This window comes from Ornithodoros turicata, chromosome 2 (genome assembly GCF_037126465.1).
Source record: "Ornithodoros turicata isolate Travis chromosome 2, ASM3712646v1, whole genome shotgun sequence".
Classification (NCBI taxonomy): Eukaryota; Metazoa; Arthropoda; class Arachnida; order Ixodida; family Argasidae; genus Ornithodoros; species Ornithodoros turicata.
The window spans coordinates 110,476,354-110,495,490 of NC_088202.1; the positions used below are offsets into that span (position 1 = coordinate 110,476,354).

A 19,137-nucleotide genomic window follows, 5' to 3' on the forward strand; every position below is an offset into this window, starting at 1 on the left:
TACTTGTGGGGTGCTATATCTCACCCCCTAATTCGTTGTACGAAAAGTGCACATTCCACCCTTGCAAGACATGTTCAACTGTTCAACGTGCTCTGACATATGACACCCACTGATCTATTTCTACTATTCAATGCAGGGCGACAGTGGTGAAAACGCACGACGAATTCTACGCCAATCTTCTCAGCCAAGCAGCCGGATATTGAACGACACACCAGTTCCACATCATTTAGATATCTCCTCATCATGTAATATTCACCACAAAAACGCTCGTAACGCTTCGCTATACGAGTGAAATATACACACAAAGAACCTCGATACATTAAAGTATATTTTACAGCTTCATTCCGAGGCGTGTTCACAATGGACGAGCGGTTTTCAACCAGTTCTTGACCACCGGGTAAAACTTGGTTTGCCACATCTGGTCAAGTTTCTTCTCTTCTTGAACCTGCTGATAGCGCCATTCTGGGATCACTGTTGATTTCTTGTTCCGTAGGAAGAAGGAACTCAGCTGAAACGACAAGGGGCCATTTGCCGCCGTCATTGTGTTTCCCAGGTATCATTTCAAAGCATGTCTCTACAGTAGTGAAATGGGTATCACCTCAAGAAAGTAAGGAATTAAGGAACTGGCATTAAACAAAGAATACTGTGGATCCCTTCTGGCGGTCACTTGTGTCTAATGGGCCACTACTTGTTGCCCCGTGTCTGTTTCTCTCAGTGGGTGTTGGCAACACATTCTTAAGATTGCATTCTAACCTAAATGCAAGGTCCCTAATGTTGTAATATTCAGCTGCGTTACCGTGACGTCTCCAAACGGAGCACATAGCTTAACCCTCCTTAGGCATAGCCCTGGAAGTGTTGTCGCTTTTCGAAGCGTTTTCGTAAAATGTGGATTTTCTTAGTTTTTAATTAGGATGCACACTCTTCCGCAGTAACGACAGATCTCGAATAAACCTCACGCAGGTGTTCGCCTCGCTACCATTACAATCCGAGATCGGGCCGTCAATCTTCAGTGGTCGCACGCGATTTCACGTGAACGCGGACACGTTCATTCCTATTGGAGGAGTGGGCACCTCCATGAAGAGTTTACAAACGCCCATTAGTACCTTACAGATTTCCCGTGACTGATCCTTGGTCAAAAGCTACGCCCACGGTTGAAGAGGTGAAGAAATGCTAAAATTAACACTGCCTCGTACCTCCTCAACATCATGTGGTTCGTTTGCGGACTCGATCAAGGACTCTTCCACCTGGAACAGAACGTCAGGCCACTGTCTGTACCTGCAACGAAAACCGTAACAGGGATAGCGTTAGTCACAACAGTACTTTATATGAATGTACAAATGACCTGTACGTACGTCTTATGTAGAGAACCCCATTGAGATCGCAATAACTTGAAGGCGACTCCCTTCCCCTCAGGGCTGTCCGCAAACGTGTCGAGTACCATAGGCATGTCTTCTCGCGAGAGACCAGATTTTGCTGTAACGGCGGACTTGAGGTAACTGAAAGGAAATGTGCAACAGCAGAAATACCGCAGTGTACCGTTGCTGTTATTAATTTATAGCATTGGTATTCCCTGTGTTCACAAGCCTAAGCTGATCTGAGCTTCTCAGTGTAACCGTGGAAGCCAGTGCTCGAAGCTACAGCTAGTCTTCAGAAAGTCAAGTAGCGCTGGTTGCGGCGTATACCTGCCAAGTGTGTCAGTGTTTTTGGAGCAGCCGAGGGACCGTATGATGTCAGATCGTTCAGACTTGTCGTCAGTCGTTTGAAGACGGTTCCAGAGGAACTTCCAGTTGTCTTCACCGCCTGTCCTAATGGCTTCGCAGAAAACTGGGTATTTCAGATGTGGGGGAATCCTGTGGAGACACACCAAATTGAAAATTTATTAGAAATTCTGCAAAGCAAAATAAACGATCGGTAAAAATAAACTGAAGTCACATATGCCGTAAACAGCAGACGAATACTTTCCTTGAAATGAACAGTTGTATCCTTTATCGCGGACATTTACACGAAAGACTGTGACCGCGTGTTTAGAGAAATGATAGACCTTGCCCTTGTACGAGTGAGAAACATTTTTCGTCATTCCATCATCGAATAGGACACTGTATGTCTAGCTCGCGTGCCTCGGCAGTGGTCGACTTATGGCTGCGGCTACGCTATGCGAGTCACAACATCGACAAAGGAGCAATCGCACCTCCGTAACGCTCTGTGTGTATTAACAGATGGAAACACTTCCATCTATTGCACCTCACAATTCGTGGTGCCCGTTTCTTCACAATCATTGCAGGTGCTGCAAGGGAAGCAAGTGTGAACCCTTATGGCTGCTGCATCAAACATGTAAGCTTTCAGATGTAAAAAAAAAAAAAAGTTGAAAACTCGCTTTACAATAACATCGGGAAATAAAACACCTTAGGCAAAGTAATCTCGTCCACTTGGTCCCTTTAACATATCAACGATGTTTTTTAACATGTTTTAACATGTTACCAATTTAACATAAAATACCCTGCATGCAGTAGTACCAACACGATAAAAGACTGCCCCTGTAACCAAAGCACCGACAAATTTTGCTTGCGACACTTACTCGTCTTCCGTATCTGGACTCTTCTTGAATCGGTTGAAGAGCTCGACGGCCTTTTCCACGCATGGTTCGTAACCAAAGTGGCAAGCTGAAAGTACCAGCTCCGACTCGAATTCACTGAAAGTGCCATTACGAGCGTTTTACTTTGTAGAACCAGCTTCTGCAGCTTCCTTGTCGTTTCTGTAGAACTGACCTCGAATATGCGGAAGAGGTGTTATCCCACGTAACGTTTCCGTAGTTAGCTTTCAGCAGGGAAGACACGTAGCCCTGAAACGACCACGTCACGAATACAAAAAAAAAAATAATTTTCTAAACGCGCACACGGGTTAAAGTAGGTGTGGCTGTATTAAGTTCACAGATATGCAGAATTGTCAACGATAAACTCTTAAGAGCTATTTCTGCCCCTACTGCCTAACGACGCTCAAAGTAGATAGCCCGGCAATAATCTGGAGGAATGTCTCTTACTACAGTAACACAGCCCCTTGTCAGTGTTAACTTCTGAGCAACAGGACGAAACATCTTGAGTATGGTATTAAGCGCAAAGCACAGCTTCCTCTGTCAGACGGTGGACACAGCTGCTAGTGCAAGGATAAGGCGATAGGAATCTAGACCTCTGATTGCGGATCAGGTGCCCGCTTCTCGCATCGCGCTCTCCTTAACATACCCAAGCTGGCTTCGTTGAGCAAGCTATTTTTTTCCTTCAGCTGAGTTTTCCCTTCACATCCTACTGCATTTCCACATAGATATCCACTGTTTTGTTAAGATTAATGAAGGAAGTGAAAAGTCGAAGTGTAAGTCAATTGAAAACTGCTTTTCCAATGTCATTTGCAGCGAAGTTATTTTAACTCGCTTTCTTCGGTGCATCAATCGGAAAAAGTGCATGTCAAAGCTCAAAGGGAATACTGAAAGAACATGTACGCACAGTCCACCTTTGGTACGAGTCCGTATTGCGCATCTTAGCTCCGACTTCTTTCATCTTGTCGAAGGCGATTTTCCACGGAATGTATTCCTGCTCCTTCGAAAGATATTTGGTGGAATCTAAAGCGATAGTGTAGTTCACCATGCCAGCCCTAATAGAAAGGAGACAGAGTATAAACAATATGTCAACCGTTCAGATCAGAAGCGATACGAAGGCCACCAAATGCTGTCCAATACGAAGTACATACTTTGCAAGGTCGAAGAGATCGTTGTGGACTTGGGCACGATTTAACAGGTGGATGTACTGGAAAGAAAATTTACATGCGTAAAAGCCTCGAACGAATATCATAGATGTTTCTAATCTTCGTCACAACGGACGTTAGCAGACAATGTATGTAGGGAGTGACTTTTTCCGGTTAAATGCTTTTCTCAGATTCGGGGGCTAAATATCATGCGCGATTTTTAAATCTGTAATTTGGGGAGAAATCGGGCGATAATTGTGCCTTCGGGTGTTGTCTGTTTTTTTTTTGTGTGTGTGTGTGTATGAGAGCTACCAGCGCTAATCCCCGGAAGCATAGACAGTGCTGACACACATGAGTGTGACCCATGCTTACATATGCTATACGTCGAGACCTTGGTTAGTCTTCAGTGGAATCTCCACTTGAGGATTTCATGGTGACTGCGAGTTCGAAGAGAAATCGGGTCTATCACGAATTGGTCGGAGGTCGGTTCGAGGGAAGGGGGAGGGGGATAACCGGGCGGAATCGGGTTTAACCCAAAAAAGTCACTCCTTAAATATAAGTGGAGTTCCGGGTTTTCGGAGTTTATTTTATGGCATATTCGGAGTTTATTTTATGGCATATTCGGAGGGTGTTTTCGGAATTTATTACTTTCCCAGAATTCGGCATTTTTCTTCGTTTACTTTGTAAAACAGAATTAATATCCGAAATTCGGGGGAAAAGTGACGGCTGGGAAACAGGACACTCACAAGAATAACGAGATCTGTATCACGATCACAACCTGACAACCTCTACTCTTCCCCTACAAGGAGATAATTTGTTTGTCATCTGCGTTAAAAGGGAAACGGAAACCGTAGGCCCCGGTAGTAGACATTGGGAATGGCCGAAATGACCTCAAAATGCTTGCACGTCCAATGTTAGGGAAGTGTCTAACACGTATGTAAATTAAATCGCCTAAATCGTGTGTTGTTGTCGCATGTGTCTTCTGTTGCGTATGTCTATTTTTTATTCACGCGCAATTGAAACGCTTTCAAGAAATGGAGCAGCAGAGCCTTGATGGGTGTCACACAGCATCAATGTTTGTAAGTAAACCGATATTCCCTCCTCCCCTCGACGAGAGCCGCCGCGAGCGGCTCCCTTTCTCTTTTCTCATTTTCCCTTAACATTTCTTTGCCGTTTCGCTTGATTTTCTACCGTTCATGTTCAATAGACTAAATGGAGTACCCTGTTCAGCGACTTCAATGTCGTGGTGCCTCTAGCCAGTTCGTCCGCATTATACGGATGCTTCAGCATTGACAACACTGACATTGACAATGACATTGACAAGACAGCCAGACTGTGAAAGACTGTTGTACAGTGGATTTGGGTAAGGAGAGCAACCCTTGCTTTCTGTGGGGACTCCTAACCAGGGATGTGAGGACAATCACGACACGAAGGTAAACACACCCGCCATCTAGTCATCAGGGCATGGCTTTTGACACTGAGCGCTCGGTTACGGGGACACCCCAAAGTGGATTTCTTGGGTAAATCCGAATTGCTTTAAATTTTACTGGAGTATGTTTTTCGGATTTTTTCGGATAAATCCGAAACCCTAAAGGTAAGATATTTAGCGCAACATTTTCTGGTATCTGATATATGGCTTCCTCTGCGTTGTTACTTGTGGCCCTTGCATCGACCAGCTACGAACGTTAACAGTAACATTTTTGCCACTGCCAACTTAGAGACACTATAGAGGCAGCGCCTGCAGGTTCGATAGCGCAGCAGGTGGTGTTAGAAGGTGGTATCGACGTCGTGACAGGCCGTGATCTGCTGCAGGACGGAGACTATTTATAAATATACCTCACAGAAAACTCAAGAGCAACAATCTAAAATCACAAACGGAAATAAGTCTACATCAGTGAGCTCTTGCCGTTATCCTGTATGATTTCATGAATGATATACGGTACGCTGTGGTTCCATAGTAGCTGGCGAACGATCAGCTCCCAGTTCTTCTGGTCGTAGTTCACTTTGAAATATCCGAGGAATTGATTGTTCACCATGACCCAGTGATGAGGATCAGGTAGATTTTCGAGTTGACCTGAAATAGATAAACTCATATTCGTAGCATTTGTTTAATACGCATGGAAGGAGCTCACCTTCCTTATCTTTCAACCAGAATAGTGGCGTTGTCTTGTTGAAGTGCAGGTCATCAGAAGTAACGAACGTGATTGGGATAGGCCACAACTGACTGGACAATATCGGGAGAGAGAGAGAGAGAGAGAGAGAAATTAGGACGGTTGAAATTTTGATGGGCTGGACCACTCATAAAATGCTACAAGCCACAGTTGGCTTGAGAATATTAGTCCGATATTTATCCGACACGCTGCTAGTTGTAACAAAAGCTGGTGACGACATTGGAATCATAGGAAGAGGCAGAGAAATTATTTTTTGCAACTTACCTGTTCTTTAAAGTATCACTGGGGACTAAATAGGGGTGGAGGTAGAAGAGGGGGGGGGGGTGATATCATGACTCCGCTCAATTGGTGTCGTCACATAGCGTGGTGGCGTTAGGGAGTGTAATGTAACATGTTGTCGGGGGCTCGGATCCTACAAACTCTCAGAAAAATCCTGGATCCGCCCATGGGACTAATTTTGGTGCACACAGAAAAATAACAATAACCGTTCGTGAAATAATTTTCTAAAGATTTTCGGTTTGTTCGTATTCTTTATATAAGAGGCTCTTCAAAAATAGGACGTCACGACATCCTTAGCCACTCTTTCGTTCTCGAAGATAGGAAATGTTCGTAGACTGCCCCGTTGGTTTCAATTATTATTAAAGACTGCCCACGTGTGGCAGGAGTATTATTTAAGAAAGCTAATTAAAGGAGGCTTCGCAAGTATTCGAAAAAAACTAGTAGAGCATCATACCGTACACGAAACGCTTCCTCGACACCGAATACAGCATTCGCATTCATTTTGCGCGAGTAATTAATTCGTAAATGATGACAATAGCAAACCGAAACCGAAACGCGAAGAGCAGAAAACAGGGCTCCATACTACACGGCTGTTCATCAGGAGGAGGATACCGTGACGTCAACCAGCATTGTCGTCTATTTGGCAACCTGCGTTCTTTGCCGGGTGCCTGATGATGTCAGCAGTGTGTTGCTTTCAGTGCCCTCTCGCTTCATAGAGACGAAGCCCTCGATTCGTAATAAACTGGTTTGAATAAAATCTGCGCAGTTTTGGAATGAGATATTTCGTACACATGTTCCTGACATTCGAAAGGTTACGGATATACCACAACCTCTGTGGTGATTTTGTTGCGGAGTCCCGCTTTAAGGCTGTTAAAACAACGTTACGTCTAGGTCATATCTGAAATACTTACAGGGCGCGCAGTGCAGTTTTTGAAGAAAAAAACGTAACGTGCCTTTGTGCAAATTTTAGATCGCTTCCCGTGCCGCATCCTGTATAATAGTGACGCGGCTCGGACGGTACAAGCCCATCTGGCCTCAAGAAATGAAGTTGAGCAGTCGTTTAACACGCACGCTAAAGCAGGAAACAAGTTGTCGTGCAGGCGATATACAGGTTGACACTCCAGGAGGTGGAGAAAGTGCTCTAAACTCTACCGTTGGACACCCTCTGCACGCACTCACTTCGAGCTCCGCTCTTCTGGATCTAGAGAGAACTTCGTCTGCACCAGAGTAGCAGCATTCTCATCGTAAACTCTCGTGACAGAGAGTACAGGAAATCCGGATTGCGTTAGCCAGGGCATCAATGTACTCGTCGCGTCCAGCGGCCTGTTCTTTGGCATTGTCTAAAGATAAAGAAAAAGAAAAGAATCATTTCATATTACGTGGCAGAATAAATATAGAACGCTACAGCCGAGAGAGGACGTGCATACTTCGGTGAAGGCACGTAAAAGTTGCTCTGTAGTGATGCCTCTGAACATTCTCTCCGCCATAATTTTCTGCAAACGGAAAAAAAAAACGATTTATAATCATCAAGAGGTTGCACACAATGCCGTGTTGTAGATGTGTAAGATACTCACGTGTAGCGAGGCTTGTAGTACCGATTCGCCGACGGCCATACTAAGCATTCGCATTATGGCGACCGCCTGAAGGGAAAACGACCCGGTTACTGTTATTGCAGTACCACTATCTCATGGCAGTACGGGCACTTTACCCGCCGACAACAAAAGCAACTCAGATAGCCGTACTGACAACAGAGAAAAGCACGTCAACATCACCTTCTGTGTGCTGAAGATGTTGAATGACTGGTAGATTTTATACTGCGTGTCCACTGGGGTGATTACAGCAGGAGAGTACTTGTAGGAGTCGTGTTTCATGACGGGCACTATTTCGTTCAGGACCATGAACTCATACTGCACTCATAAATGGGACGTTATGCCGAATATTCCACCACCGGTTGAGTGAACGCTTACAATTTTATGATACCCTTCAAGGTGCTCAAGGCAACGATACTGGAAGTAACTTGAGATGCCATCCATCAGCCAGACGTCATCCCACCAATCAGGAGTTATGAGATTTCCAAACCACTAAAATAAACAAAAATATCTTGAATTTTACATTACTATGAATCTCTGGGCTACTTAACATTAGACAAAAATGGAGGGTCATACTCAGACAAGCACACAGAGTGCCTATAGCTGTCTGTGTCTGTCTAGGTCCTCCTGTTTTTGTCTACGTTCGCGCTCCTAATCTATGAGTCTGAGCTACTGCGTTAGGAACATATCTGTCATTAGGGTTCACCACACCTTTAAAAATTCTCAAGTATCTAGCGTTTCACAAAAGGCATTGAGCTCGATGAAACAACATAATTGATGCGTAATGGCGCACAGTAACGAGGAGAATAAGAATACCCTAAAGGCAAATTTGGACTGATCTCATATAGCACTTTTAACGCACCGTTTAGCATGACATGATGTTGACGTCAAATAAACTTCACCAATGGCGAAGGGGAAGAGATGTCCCGGTCGTCCATTGTCTACTTTACCAAATAAATATAGAGCTCTGCGCGAGCCGGAATCGTTTGACCCGCCTCCGACCCTGCCGTACCCGCAGGTGCAAGACCCGCGTACGCCATTCTGTGTTCCATTATAAAATGAAACCCCCACTCTCCCGCAACCCACACATTTTCTTCTTATTCAATATCCAATCCGCATCCGATCTGCCATCCGCGAAGAGAAGAAACACAGGCGTAAGGCTGTGAGTATATTCCCCAAGGCTGTTCCTAATGGGTAATGTGCCTATAGAAGGTTTGTTTCAAACCGTTAAAAGTACATAATCAAACAATGACGCAACTTGGGCGACTTATTAAACCCTTTGTTCCTCTTTTTCAGAAATGTCATATACCCGCGTCCAACCCGCTAGCACCATAATGGCACAAATCGGGACACCCCTCGCAGCAATTTGCGCGTTATCCGCGGATACTGTCTGGTCACGCAGAACGCAGACATTATACCAGCACCATTCCATACCCTGCATACCGCCATCAAACTATTATTCCCACCGTACCATTCCATGCCCTGCGAACCGCCATCAAACTGTATCGGCAACTTACTTGGTGACCAATTCCGTGGCACAGCATTTGCAAAACACTCTGCCGTTTCACGAGGGGCGAATCTTCAGCATCAAAGAAAGCCACGGATTCTGGCAAGAACATCATGCCCATGTTTTGCACGTCGTTGATGTAATGTTCCATGGCAATAACGTCTGAAAAGTAGCGTAGAACTCAGTATAAAGCTGCGAAGGCACAGAATGGATGGCTAAACGAGAGCGTACCCAACTTAGAGAGCTGGTAGGGAATGGAGAAGTGCTTCTCGTAGAATGACAGTATACGGGGAACTTGTGCAAGAACGAAGGTAACGTTCTTCTGGGCGTCAGGTCGGCTCCACACTCTGAACTGAAGTAATTATTTATATTACACCACGCACGGTTTTTTTGAATTCAGGACAGCAAGTGTCCTTTTTTTTAGCTGACATACACGGTACAACCACCATATTGGTCCGTCCGTGTCCGTGGCTTTTTCAGCCCGCGACCGTTGAGTGACTGCTCCATAAATGGCCCTACCGCTTTAATAAGGGCGTTTAAAACTGAAGTTTATTTTTTCCTGTGCGTATAGTGTTATTAGTTTACAGGGCAGTAATTGCGCCACATATTATGTATAGGCGATCGAAATTTACGGACTAACATACTCAACAGTTTTAAATCATATCTATCTTCTACAGGAAACGGGCGTTAATAATAATTATTTTGTTACCATTTTCTGAAAGCGTGACGTTCGCATTCAAGTTTTTTTTTTTCTATTTTGGACGTCTTACGGAACTTTGATTATGCCAACACTCGTGTTCAATATCTTTTATGGTTTCTTAAATATACACATACATACATACATATACATATATATGTTTGTAACTCAAACGTCGCCATGCCAGTACTGGACAGCTGTTTCGGCCTTGTTGGGCCTCACCAACAGTACGCAGGCAAGCAACGTTTGAGTGGATGGCGTCAGAAGGTCATGTAACACGTGATTCCTCCCGTCAGGGTGAGATAATTCACTCACTGGAAGCCCAGTGCAAAGCCAGTGAAGTATAAAAGGAAAAAAATAGCCAGAGCTCTTTGGCTGCACGTATAGCATATGTTTGTAACTCAAACGTCGCCATGCCAGTACTGGACAGCTGTTTCGGCCTTGTTGGGCCTCATCAACAGTACGCAGGCAGGCAACGTTTGAGTGGATGGCGTCAGAAGGTCATATACATATATACATATACATATATACATATTATACAATGCTCTTCGCCTTTTGTTCTACGAAAAGACTAGTGCACACTTGACGTTCCCATCCCGAGAACGAATTTTGTATTATACAGTCTACCGCATAAAACGGTCCTAAAACATGAAATACTCTCCTTGTAGAAATTCGTACATCGAGGTGTGTATATGAATTCCAACGTTTACTAAAAGCGTACATGCACAACCATAGGAGGCTTAACATATATATTATTCTTTGCTAGAGCTATCCAGTGATGTCAGTTAAAACTATACGCCACTAACAAATTCAGACGTAATGTCTTCATATTATATGTATGTGTGTTGCAGAATTTAGAAAAACTCTATGAAAGCAGCACAGCACGATATTTTTCTGTGTAAGCTGCATCAATATGGCTTGAGGGGTTCTGCTTTTCGTTTCTGTCATTCAAATTTATTAAATCCGCCTCAAAGTGTAATAATTGATGAACACTTGTCCCGCCCACTAGAAATGGCCTCTGGAGTACCACAAGCAAGCATTCTAGGCCCTTTACTATTTAATATCTATGTATATAAACCATATAACGGGGATCAGTCCAAATGCTATATATGCTATTTATGCCGATGATACAACTCTGCTCTTCAGTGCCGCGGACACAGGTGTCTTAGTACTCACTGCAAACTCAAACTCACTGCAAACTTTTAAATAACCTAGCTGCCTGGACGTCATCAAATAAATTAACCATTAAGTGCACCAAAACTAAGGCTATCTTCCACCCTACAAACAAATGCACTATAGATTAAGTGGATCGCTTACCTTGCAGGATACCCCTACTGAAATCGACCCTTCCTTTAAGGCACGCGGCGTTATGTCAGGGAACACACACGTTACCCGTCTCATATTTAAGTTATCAAGGGTTGTAGGTACAATTGCAAGGTGTCGCTTGTTCCTGCCTAAGAACACTAAGCAACATGTTTACTGTGCCTTTTTTCAGTTGCAGTTAAACTAATGTCTCCTGGTATGGGGTACGACTACAAAGACTAACCTTGACAAAATGCTTGTACTAAAATGTTGTAAATAAAGCCATCCGTTATATAACAAGCATATTTTATCTACACACAACAGAAGGCTTATTTGAAGCGCTAGGCATAATTAAAATACACAATATGTACACCTACGGGTTACTTTATTCTTATATATTCGGTAATAACATTTACAAGCGTTTTTTGACACCGCTCTCTGAAATTGAACGACATAACTCTAATACCTCAATCTGCCTTCACGGTGCTATGCACTCTAAGAAACAAAGGAGTAAAGAATGGGAAGTAATTGCAGCTACTAGTCCCCTAGACTGCAATTACTCCGTATTTTAGTCCCCTAACCCAGAAATTTACTCCCCAGGACTGAAAATCGTCACTGAACTTCACAAATGGTCTTCGGAATGCAACAATCTATGTAAATATGTGCTCTTGGTCAATCCGATGGCATACGGCTGTCTTACTCAACCAACTTAGCAATTTTCCACCTCCACAGAGTAAGAAACAGTTAGCGCTTCTTTCTTCGCAAATTGTGCCCGATGTATGTCGCAAGATTTTTTATCACTCGACGTATCACTGTTGACGGTTTTATCCAAAGTATTTTCGTGCATGCACACAAAGTATGTACCTGGGACTCTTAGAACAGAGCGTAAAATGCAGTCTCCGCTCTGTGACATTCATTTACTCCTGAAAGTGACTATTTTTTGTGGCAATGCATTTAGTCCCCAAAAGGAGTAAAATTACTCCTTTTTTTTTTCTTAAGAGTGTGGAATGGAAGGTTCCTTTCTGCCGAACAAACTATGGGAATCAGATGCTTCGGTACAATTTACCAGTATCGCTCAATGTGTATCTTAATAATAGCAGTATTGTAACCAATCATAGTAGAAGGGATCGTCGGACGTTGTTGATTAACCGATAACTAATCTTATTTTAATATTATTGTTACATTTTACTTTATTATTTTTCTTTATGATTGTGCATACGTGTAGATGATTGGGACGCGACGTACAGTGGCACAGCTCAAAGCAGGTATAAGCGGCGAGTGAGCTGCGAAGGAAGAAACAAAGAAAAAAGCACGGGGGCTCAGTGGCGTCACTAGGGAACGCGTCCCCCCCACCCTCCACCTTCCCACTAACGGATCACTTTCAGGCGATACACGATAACTAACAATATCACACCACCGCACCGCAATAAAAGGAAGGAAGCGACGGTGCTGGTGTGGCGAGCCACCTCCGTCTGCGTGTCACCCGGTGCGGCCCGTATCCCCCAGTGACGCCACCGTGGGGACTTCTCTACGTCACGCGAGGATCGTGTCTGCCGTCCGCGGCTGTTTTCTCCGAACGTTTCCTGCTTTGTTTTGTAAGTCTGATTGCGCACTAATAATGCAGCACAAAGCGAACATATTTTGCGTGGTGGCTCCTGATGAACAGCTTGATAGATGAGACAGGGTTTCGAGCAACGTTACCCTTTGTGCCCTTTGTGACGGCGCCCCTTCTCCTATGAGAGCCTAACGCCGGTATGCTGCGACCGGCCATATACCAGCAACATGATGGACGTGGGGGTCCTGCATCATTTCGACGTCATCGAGGGTTAAACTTACGGACGAGTTACCGTGGGAGACGAAATCCGAGATGAAGAAACCCATGGAAAACGTAGACATTGGGAAGGTAGGCAGGAACGTGTCCGCTTGTTTGTCCTGCGGCCTTTAGAGAACATCAGGTCAGTTTTACCAAATAACTTCTCGGTCATGCCTGAAGCGACATGAACGCAGGTATAGTCGGAGCTTTCATGTCCATGAACCATGGACATCAAGATCAATTTAAGCGGCATCCTTATTAATTTCCCGAAGCTTCAGGCTATTTTAGATTTCGCTTATATCAATGTATGTTCTTGACATTAGCGAACTTAAGCGAGTAATTTTATCAATCCATTGGGCAACTGGGCATATCGGAGGCGCTGCTATAATTAAATTTAATACATGGCGCATTGGAACCGGTGCATGCTGTATTGTGCTCGAAGCGGTGATTGCAGCGCTTGCTTGCACCCTGGTTGCTAGCTGACGGACCCAATGATATAGAGGTGAAGGATTTACGTGCCAGAAATTGCCTGTTAAAAGCTTTAACATGAAATGACCTTTGGAGCGCCTTGCTCGATATGCGAGATGTGCAATATTGGGATATTCTTGCATGGATGTTTGCGGATTTCGGCCTGTCGACAGATCTTCCAATGACGTTTTCCGTATTTTCCGCTGGAATATTCCGGAGAATGTCGCGTGTGGGAATACATGGAATGGTGCGCTTTGCATTTCCCCCATTTATTCATCCGCAATAACTGTCGTGTTCTTGTCTGGAGCAGTCTCGACTAGTTTTCTGAAAAGGCTGGCTCCATTTTCTCTTTCCACTTTCGAACATATGCGTGAGGATCAACAGAAAAAGAAAGGTTCTGGAGAGGGAGAAATAGCGATTCTGGCAGTATTTTGTATGGATCGGAAGACTTCTGATTTCGTAGGTGTTTTAATGCTACTTGAGGGCTGGTCTCGGCTACGGCTTGCGTGGCTCACATGAGCCGGCAGCTAACATATTTGTCAAGTGGTTCGGTTTCGGATTGCAAATGATATTTTTCGGGGAAATGATACTTGAAACGAAAAGCCACTCCGTACGACCTAGTACTTATTGTCAAGAAAACCGAAATTCATTATCCAGAAATCCCGGGATTTGGCCTCGCGAAATCCCGAAATTTCAGGACATAAAATTATGCCGAAATCCTAGGATCCGGGGATCCGAACTGTACTTTTGAGCTTATGCTACGTTTAATGGCGCTACGTTACTTTTTCTTTTTGGAACAAGGGGAAATCCACATGCAAGACTAAGCAAAATAAAGATGGGGCGTTCCAAACAACAGCGAGAAACCAGTGATGCCAAGAGCATAAATCTTCAAAGATTGTGTGTACGTCCAGCACATACACGTACATGTCACTACTAACATCTGGAAACGGGGTAGTTCGTATAGCAATCGTGCTGTCGCCTGTATTTGTTTTTTGCTGCACATACCACATGTCAAGTTGTCCAGCGGATATTTTAGAAATAATCGGCATTTTGATGCGATGAGCCCTTTATTAATCACTTTACCATACTGGTCGCTCTAGGTGTTCCGATTTACCGAGAGTGCGACACTTCGAAACTAATGCCCAGTTCACACTGCAACTTCTCTCCATTACGGGTACGGTACAGATCGAGTGCGGATGCGGTTGCCGTGCAACGCATGTGTTTTTGATACGGAATACGTCTGTGCACCAATCATACCACCGCTCCACTCCACTCCACGACTCGTCTCTTTCTACCTCTATCTATGTACCTATCTCCATCTACCTATCCTATCTACCTATCTGCACTCTCAAGTTCGCCTTCGCTCGTTGGTCAGCTGTATAGTCGGAGGTAATCTGTCAAGCCCAACCCTAACGGTAAGTATGCTTTCTTTCTGATTCGACGTACTTCGTTGCCAACTGCCATGAAAACTGTGCCGCGCCGCATCCGTGACGCATGAAAATGCAACAGTGTGAACCAGGCACAACTGGCAAGGATCCTAGAAACCTTGTGTACTCCACTGCTAATCAACTGAAAGGCGTACTCACTTGGGGTACACCTTAGACAGCGCCATGTTCGACAAAGAGTGCAGACGGCGATCTCTCACAACCTCCGTGTAGTATGTCGCCTTTAGGCCAGGTTCGTCGAAGCACGGGAATGCCCTGCGAGCTTCGGTGGGCAAGAAGTTGGTGCCAATCATCCACCTAAATAAGAAATGGAAAGCACAGGAACTGTGAGCTCCGCTCACTTAATTAACGAATTTTAACGAAAGTTAATTAAAGAAATTGCGACTAATTTCAGTTATTTTTCGAGTACATGACATGTCTTCAGGTCGCAAGTTTGCTGGCGGGAAAGAAGAGACGTTAAGTGGCATTCGTGGTTTGTCTGTCATCAGCGCTTTCTCTATGGTCGTAGCCAAGGTAGGTGCCTAGGCAAGGTAGGAGAGGGCGAGGCTCCCGGCTTTTGTAAAGGGACCTCGAACAACGTAGACCGCCCTGATAGGCGGACTTCCCCAGCAATGCATCGTCCGCTTTGGCGCATATGCATGTATTTATACGAAAAGAGAATAGGCCACTGAAGTACGCAGTAATGAAGCGCCGTACAACACCCGTCATGTCGTGCTACAGAAACAGACGATTGGGAGCACAGAAAAGCAACATTGAGCGACGTGCGGCCATTTCGGACTGAGAATATTGTAGCCAAGACCTATAGTGGACAAGGCGAACGCTCAGGCGAATCAGAGCGTTGCCCACATAAATGAGAAGCCCATACTTACGCGGAAGTGCCATTTTCCCGATCGTAACGACGAACGTTGAAGCCGTTGTCGTAGAGGGCCACACTCTTGAACGGGATGGTGAGGTAGTATTTCTCTCCAGGAAGTAAATCACTACCCAGATTAATGTACAGGAACTGAGCAAACTCGTTGGTGTTTACGCTAGTCACATCAATAGGTTTCGAATCGGCAAAGGTGACCACCGTTACGTTTTCTCGTTCGATAGCCATGTTCGATGCATGCAGCTGGATCACTTTCGTACGTTCTCGGCATTCCAGACTGATACGAACTCTGCCGCCAAACATCATGCTTTGCTCGAAGAAGAAAGGTTCGAACCTCAGCTTGTATTCCTCAGGGTAAACTGATCGAGGAAGCCGCAGAACTTTCACGTGGTGATCAGAGTTTTCTGGAAAATGTTCAGGTACAGTTGTGGTGTTCGACGGAACGGAAAAGCGGTACACAGTGGCGGCGGGATCGTTCTGTGCCGCAACCTTGGCAGATTTACTGACATGTTCTTTTTCCTCTTCCCCTGGGGTCTCCGTGTGAGCTTCGGTAGATGGGCTCACCTTTTTATTCTCGTCAGGTACAGAGTCATTCTGAAGCTGCTGCTTAACTTGATGCACACTTCTATCGACCTTTCGCACTTTTCCAGAAGTTGGGAGACGCTTATTTGCAACAATCTTGCCGGCCGGCGATGCCGGCCCGTCGGCATGAGACTTTTGCTTCGGCTTACGAGGAACATGTGCAACCTTGGCCTTCGGCGGTTTGCGAGCTTCCGTAACTTCACCTTCTGTAATTGTGCGCAGGAGTGATGGACTCTGATCATGGTCGTCGCCCTGCATGGAATACCGTATGCCAGCAGGCACAGCCACAGCAATGACGGTCAAAGCGGCGCAAATGCCGAGAAACATCCATCGTCTCCTATTCCACGCGTGAGATACGAGCTTGCCCAGATCCGGCAGCTGAAAGTGTCTCGGTGTTTTCGGTCTAGCCATGACGTACTCAGCGCTGGACTCGTACATTCCACGCCACCGGACCCGCGTGGATTCAATGTAAGGCGACGAGAGTCCTGGCACTAGAGTGAGTCGTCAGAATTGCAGTTGTCTCAAGCCTTCCTTCCTGGCCAAGCAAATAGAGCAATGGGTCACGTGCACGCAAGCCGTGCTATCGTCCTCTTCTGCTTCGCGTGACAAACTAAACAAGAAAGGACGCATGGCAGAAATTGGCAGTCGATAAATAACTGCATGGAATTCGATAGATTCAGGGGACTTGTTCGGGATCTTCTGGAAATTAACCGCGCGGTATCCGGTGCGGTCTGACACCTCCAGCGATATTTGCCACAACCGTTCAAATGAAACAGAGTGTAATGGCTAAGAATTGTGAAGGGCACATGGGCACCAACGGCTCCACCAAAAACGATTCTATCCGCGGCTGCTTGTATACCCGTGTAGAAAAAATGTGAAGTCTGATAAAGGCAAGAAGAAAGATGGGCTGTGAGCAAAGCGTACGGCATATAATACTCCTTTGTTATAAAGAGGGCCTATTGCAACTTATAAGCCGGTCAATGGCGGTCGTTAAGATGTCGGTACATTGAGCTTCTCGAACAGTGGAAGAGAATGTGCTGAGCAAACGTCACACAGCTTGAGTGCAAACTTTAACAGCGTTATACAGCCTCTTGGGCGGGCTTTTCTCCTCGCAAACAAAAGAGGAAAGAGAGAGAGAAATCCAAAAGTGTGCCACGTGATATCCTTCGCGCAAGGCTCAGGTGCTCCCAGAGGTGCGCCACGAATGAACCAACCAGGAATGAACTTGGACCTCTTCTTTCTTCATGATGAGAAAAGAGAGAGGGAGATAGAGCACCTGGGGAGATGTTTCTCTCGCCATGCTGTACAACTTTCCAACTCACACCTTTGCTCCCAAAGCAATAATTAAAAGGTAGTTAATTTTACAGATTGAATTGACTAATTATTTATTTATTATTTATTTTCAATACCTCAAATGCCATCCTTGGGCAATACATGAGGGGGGGGAGAAAGAAACATCCAACACTTAATACAAATTGACAATAGTGCACTTATTAACAATAAAGGTAAGTAGCTAATGTGGCTCGAAATGATGCATGATCGGAGATGGATACGAGTGACTGAGGCTAAGGGGGTACAGTCTGAGATTGTTTGGAGGGAAAATGAGTACATGAAGTAGGAGTTGTTACAAGTGATAGGCTGTATTTTACAGGAATGGTTTAATCTAGATGAGATGTAACTGGCTGGACGTATGAACGAAGGGCGAATCGGTGATCCGTAATATAGTTTATGGAAGAGACACAGGCGAAAAAGTTTCCTACGTTGCTGGAGTGCAGGCAGACCAAGAAATGATTTAAGTAAGGTAATACTGGATGGATAAGAGTAATTAGAAATAATAAATCTGGTAGCACGATTCTGAACAGATTCAAGGAGATCGACAGGTTTAGCGTGGTGTGGGTCCCAAATACTGCAAGCATACTCAGATTTGGGCCGGACCAAAGTCGGATATGCAAGACATCTGACAGAGGCCGGTGCTAGCCTTAGGGTCCGACGAAGAAAGCCCAGGACACGATTTGCATCACTGACAATGCCGTGAATGTGGTCAGACCAAGAAAGGTTAGTGGAAAGGGTAAGACCCAAGTATTTATAGGAGGTAGAAAAAGGGACAGGGGAGGGACCAATGTGATACTGATTGGTCATAGTCGACCTGGGCCGAGAAAATGGGAGGTAGCAACATTTGGAAGCGTTTAGTGGCAGCAGCCAGACCGAACACCAGTCGTAGATTGAGTTAAGCCCCTGCTGAAGAGCCATCCGGTCAGAAGGAGAACGTATAGGTCGATAAAGGACACAGTCGTCTGCAAAGAGCCTGATAGAGGATGTTAATGAATTTGGAATATTGTTGATAAAGATGAGAAACAATAGAGGTCCAAGAACTGAACCCTGCGGGACCCCTGAAGAAACAGGAATGAAAGGAGAAAGGGTATGGTATTCTGTGACCGGTTGGGTAGGTAACTCTGGATCCAGCGAAGGACATCAGGGTAAATATTAAGCAGAGAGAGCTTATGAATGAGACCCGCGTGAGACACAGAGTCGAAAGCTTTTCGGAAATCAAGAAAGATCGAGTCCGTCTGCGTAGAGTTGTCCACCTGAGATGTGATATCAAAGATAAATTAGGCTAATAGCGTTTCACAGAAAAAACCTCTACGAAACCCGTAATGAAATGGAAAGAAGTAGTAGTTAGATTC

At 45.0% G+C, this 19,137-nt stretch overlaps 2 protein-coding genes across 3 annotated transcripts in view; one reads left to right on the forward strand and one right to left on the reverse strand.

Annotated features, from left to right (window-relative positions):
- The window catches only part of LOC135385953 (putative defense protein), a 39,731-nt gene extending 39,395 nt beyond the window's left edge, over positions 1-336 (forward strand). For both annotated transcript variants that reach the window (XM_064615605.1, XM_064615604.1), the window contains exon 4: positions 137-336. In XM_064615605.1, coding sequence (XP_064471675.1) covers positions 137-203 — 67 coding nt within the window. In that variant the 3' untranslated portion in view covers positions 204-336. The remainder of the gene's footprint in view (positions 1-136) is intronic.
- Positions 311-17,052, reverse strand: LOC135385951 (aminopeptidase N-like). The gene is made up of 20 exons (XM_064615602.1): positions 15,873-17,052; positions 15,145-15,300; positions 13,114-13,216; positions 9,510-9,630; positions 9,289-9,440; positions 8,150-8,263; positions 7,955-8,089; positions 7,757-7,822; positions 7,610-7,675; positions 7,362-7,522; positions 5,865-5,956; positions 5,676-5,806; positions 3,739-3,794; positions 3,495-3,642; positions 2,766-2,839; positions 2,576-2,689; positions 1,683-1,850; positions 1,353-1,496; positions 1,194-1,275; positions 311-508 (listed from the first exon to the last, which is right to left on the reverse strand). The coding sequence occupies exons 1-20, from the start codon at positions 16,889-16,891 to the stop codon at positions 356-358; spliced, it is 3,255 nt and encodes a 1,084-aa protein (XP_064471672.1). The 5' UTR covers positions 16,892-17,052; the 3' UTR covers positions 311-355.
- Positions 17,053-19,137: the final 2,085 nt, after the last annotated feature.

Coding starts and splice junctions, on each gene's coding strand:
- LOC135385951 (XM_064615602.1), bottom strand. CDS start 16,891: ATGTACGAGTCCAGCGCTGAGTACGTCATGGCTAGACCGAAAACACCG. Junction 7,676..7,756: donor TACTACAAGCCTCGCTACAC/GTGAGTATCTTA, acceptor TTCCGTTTGCAG/AAAATTATGGCGGAGAGAAT. Junction 2,840..3,494: donor ACTCGTACCAAAGGTGGACT/GTGCGTACATGT, acceptor TGGTCGTTTCAG/GGCTACGTGTCTTCCCTGCT.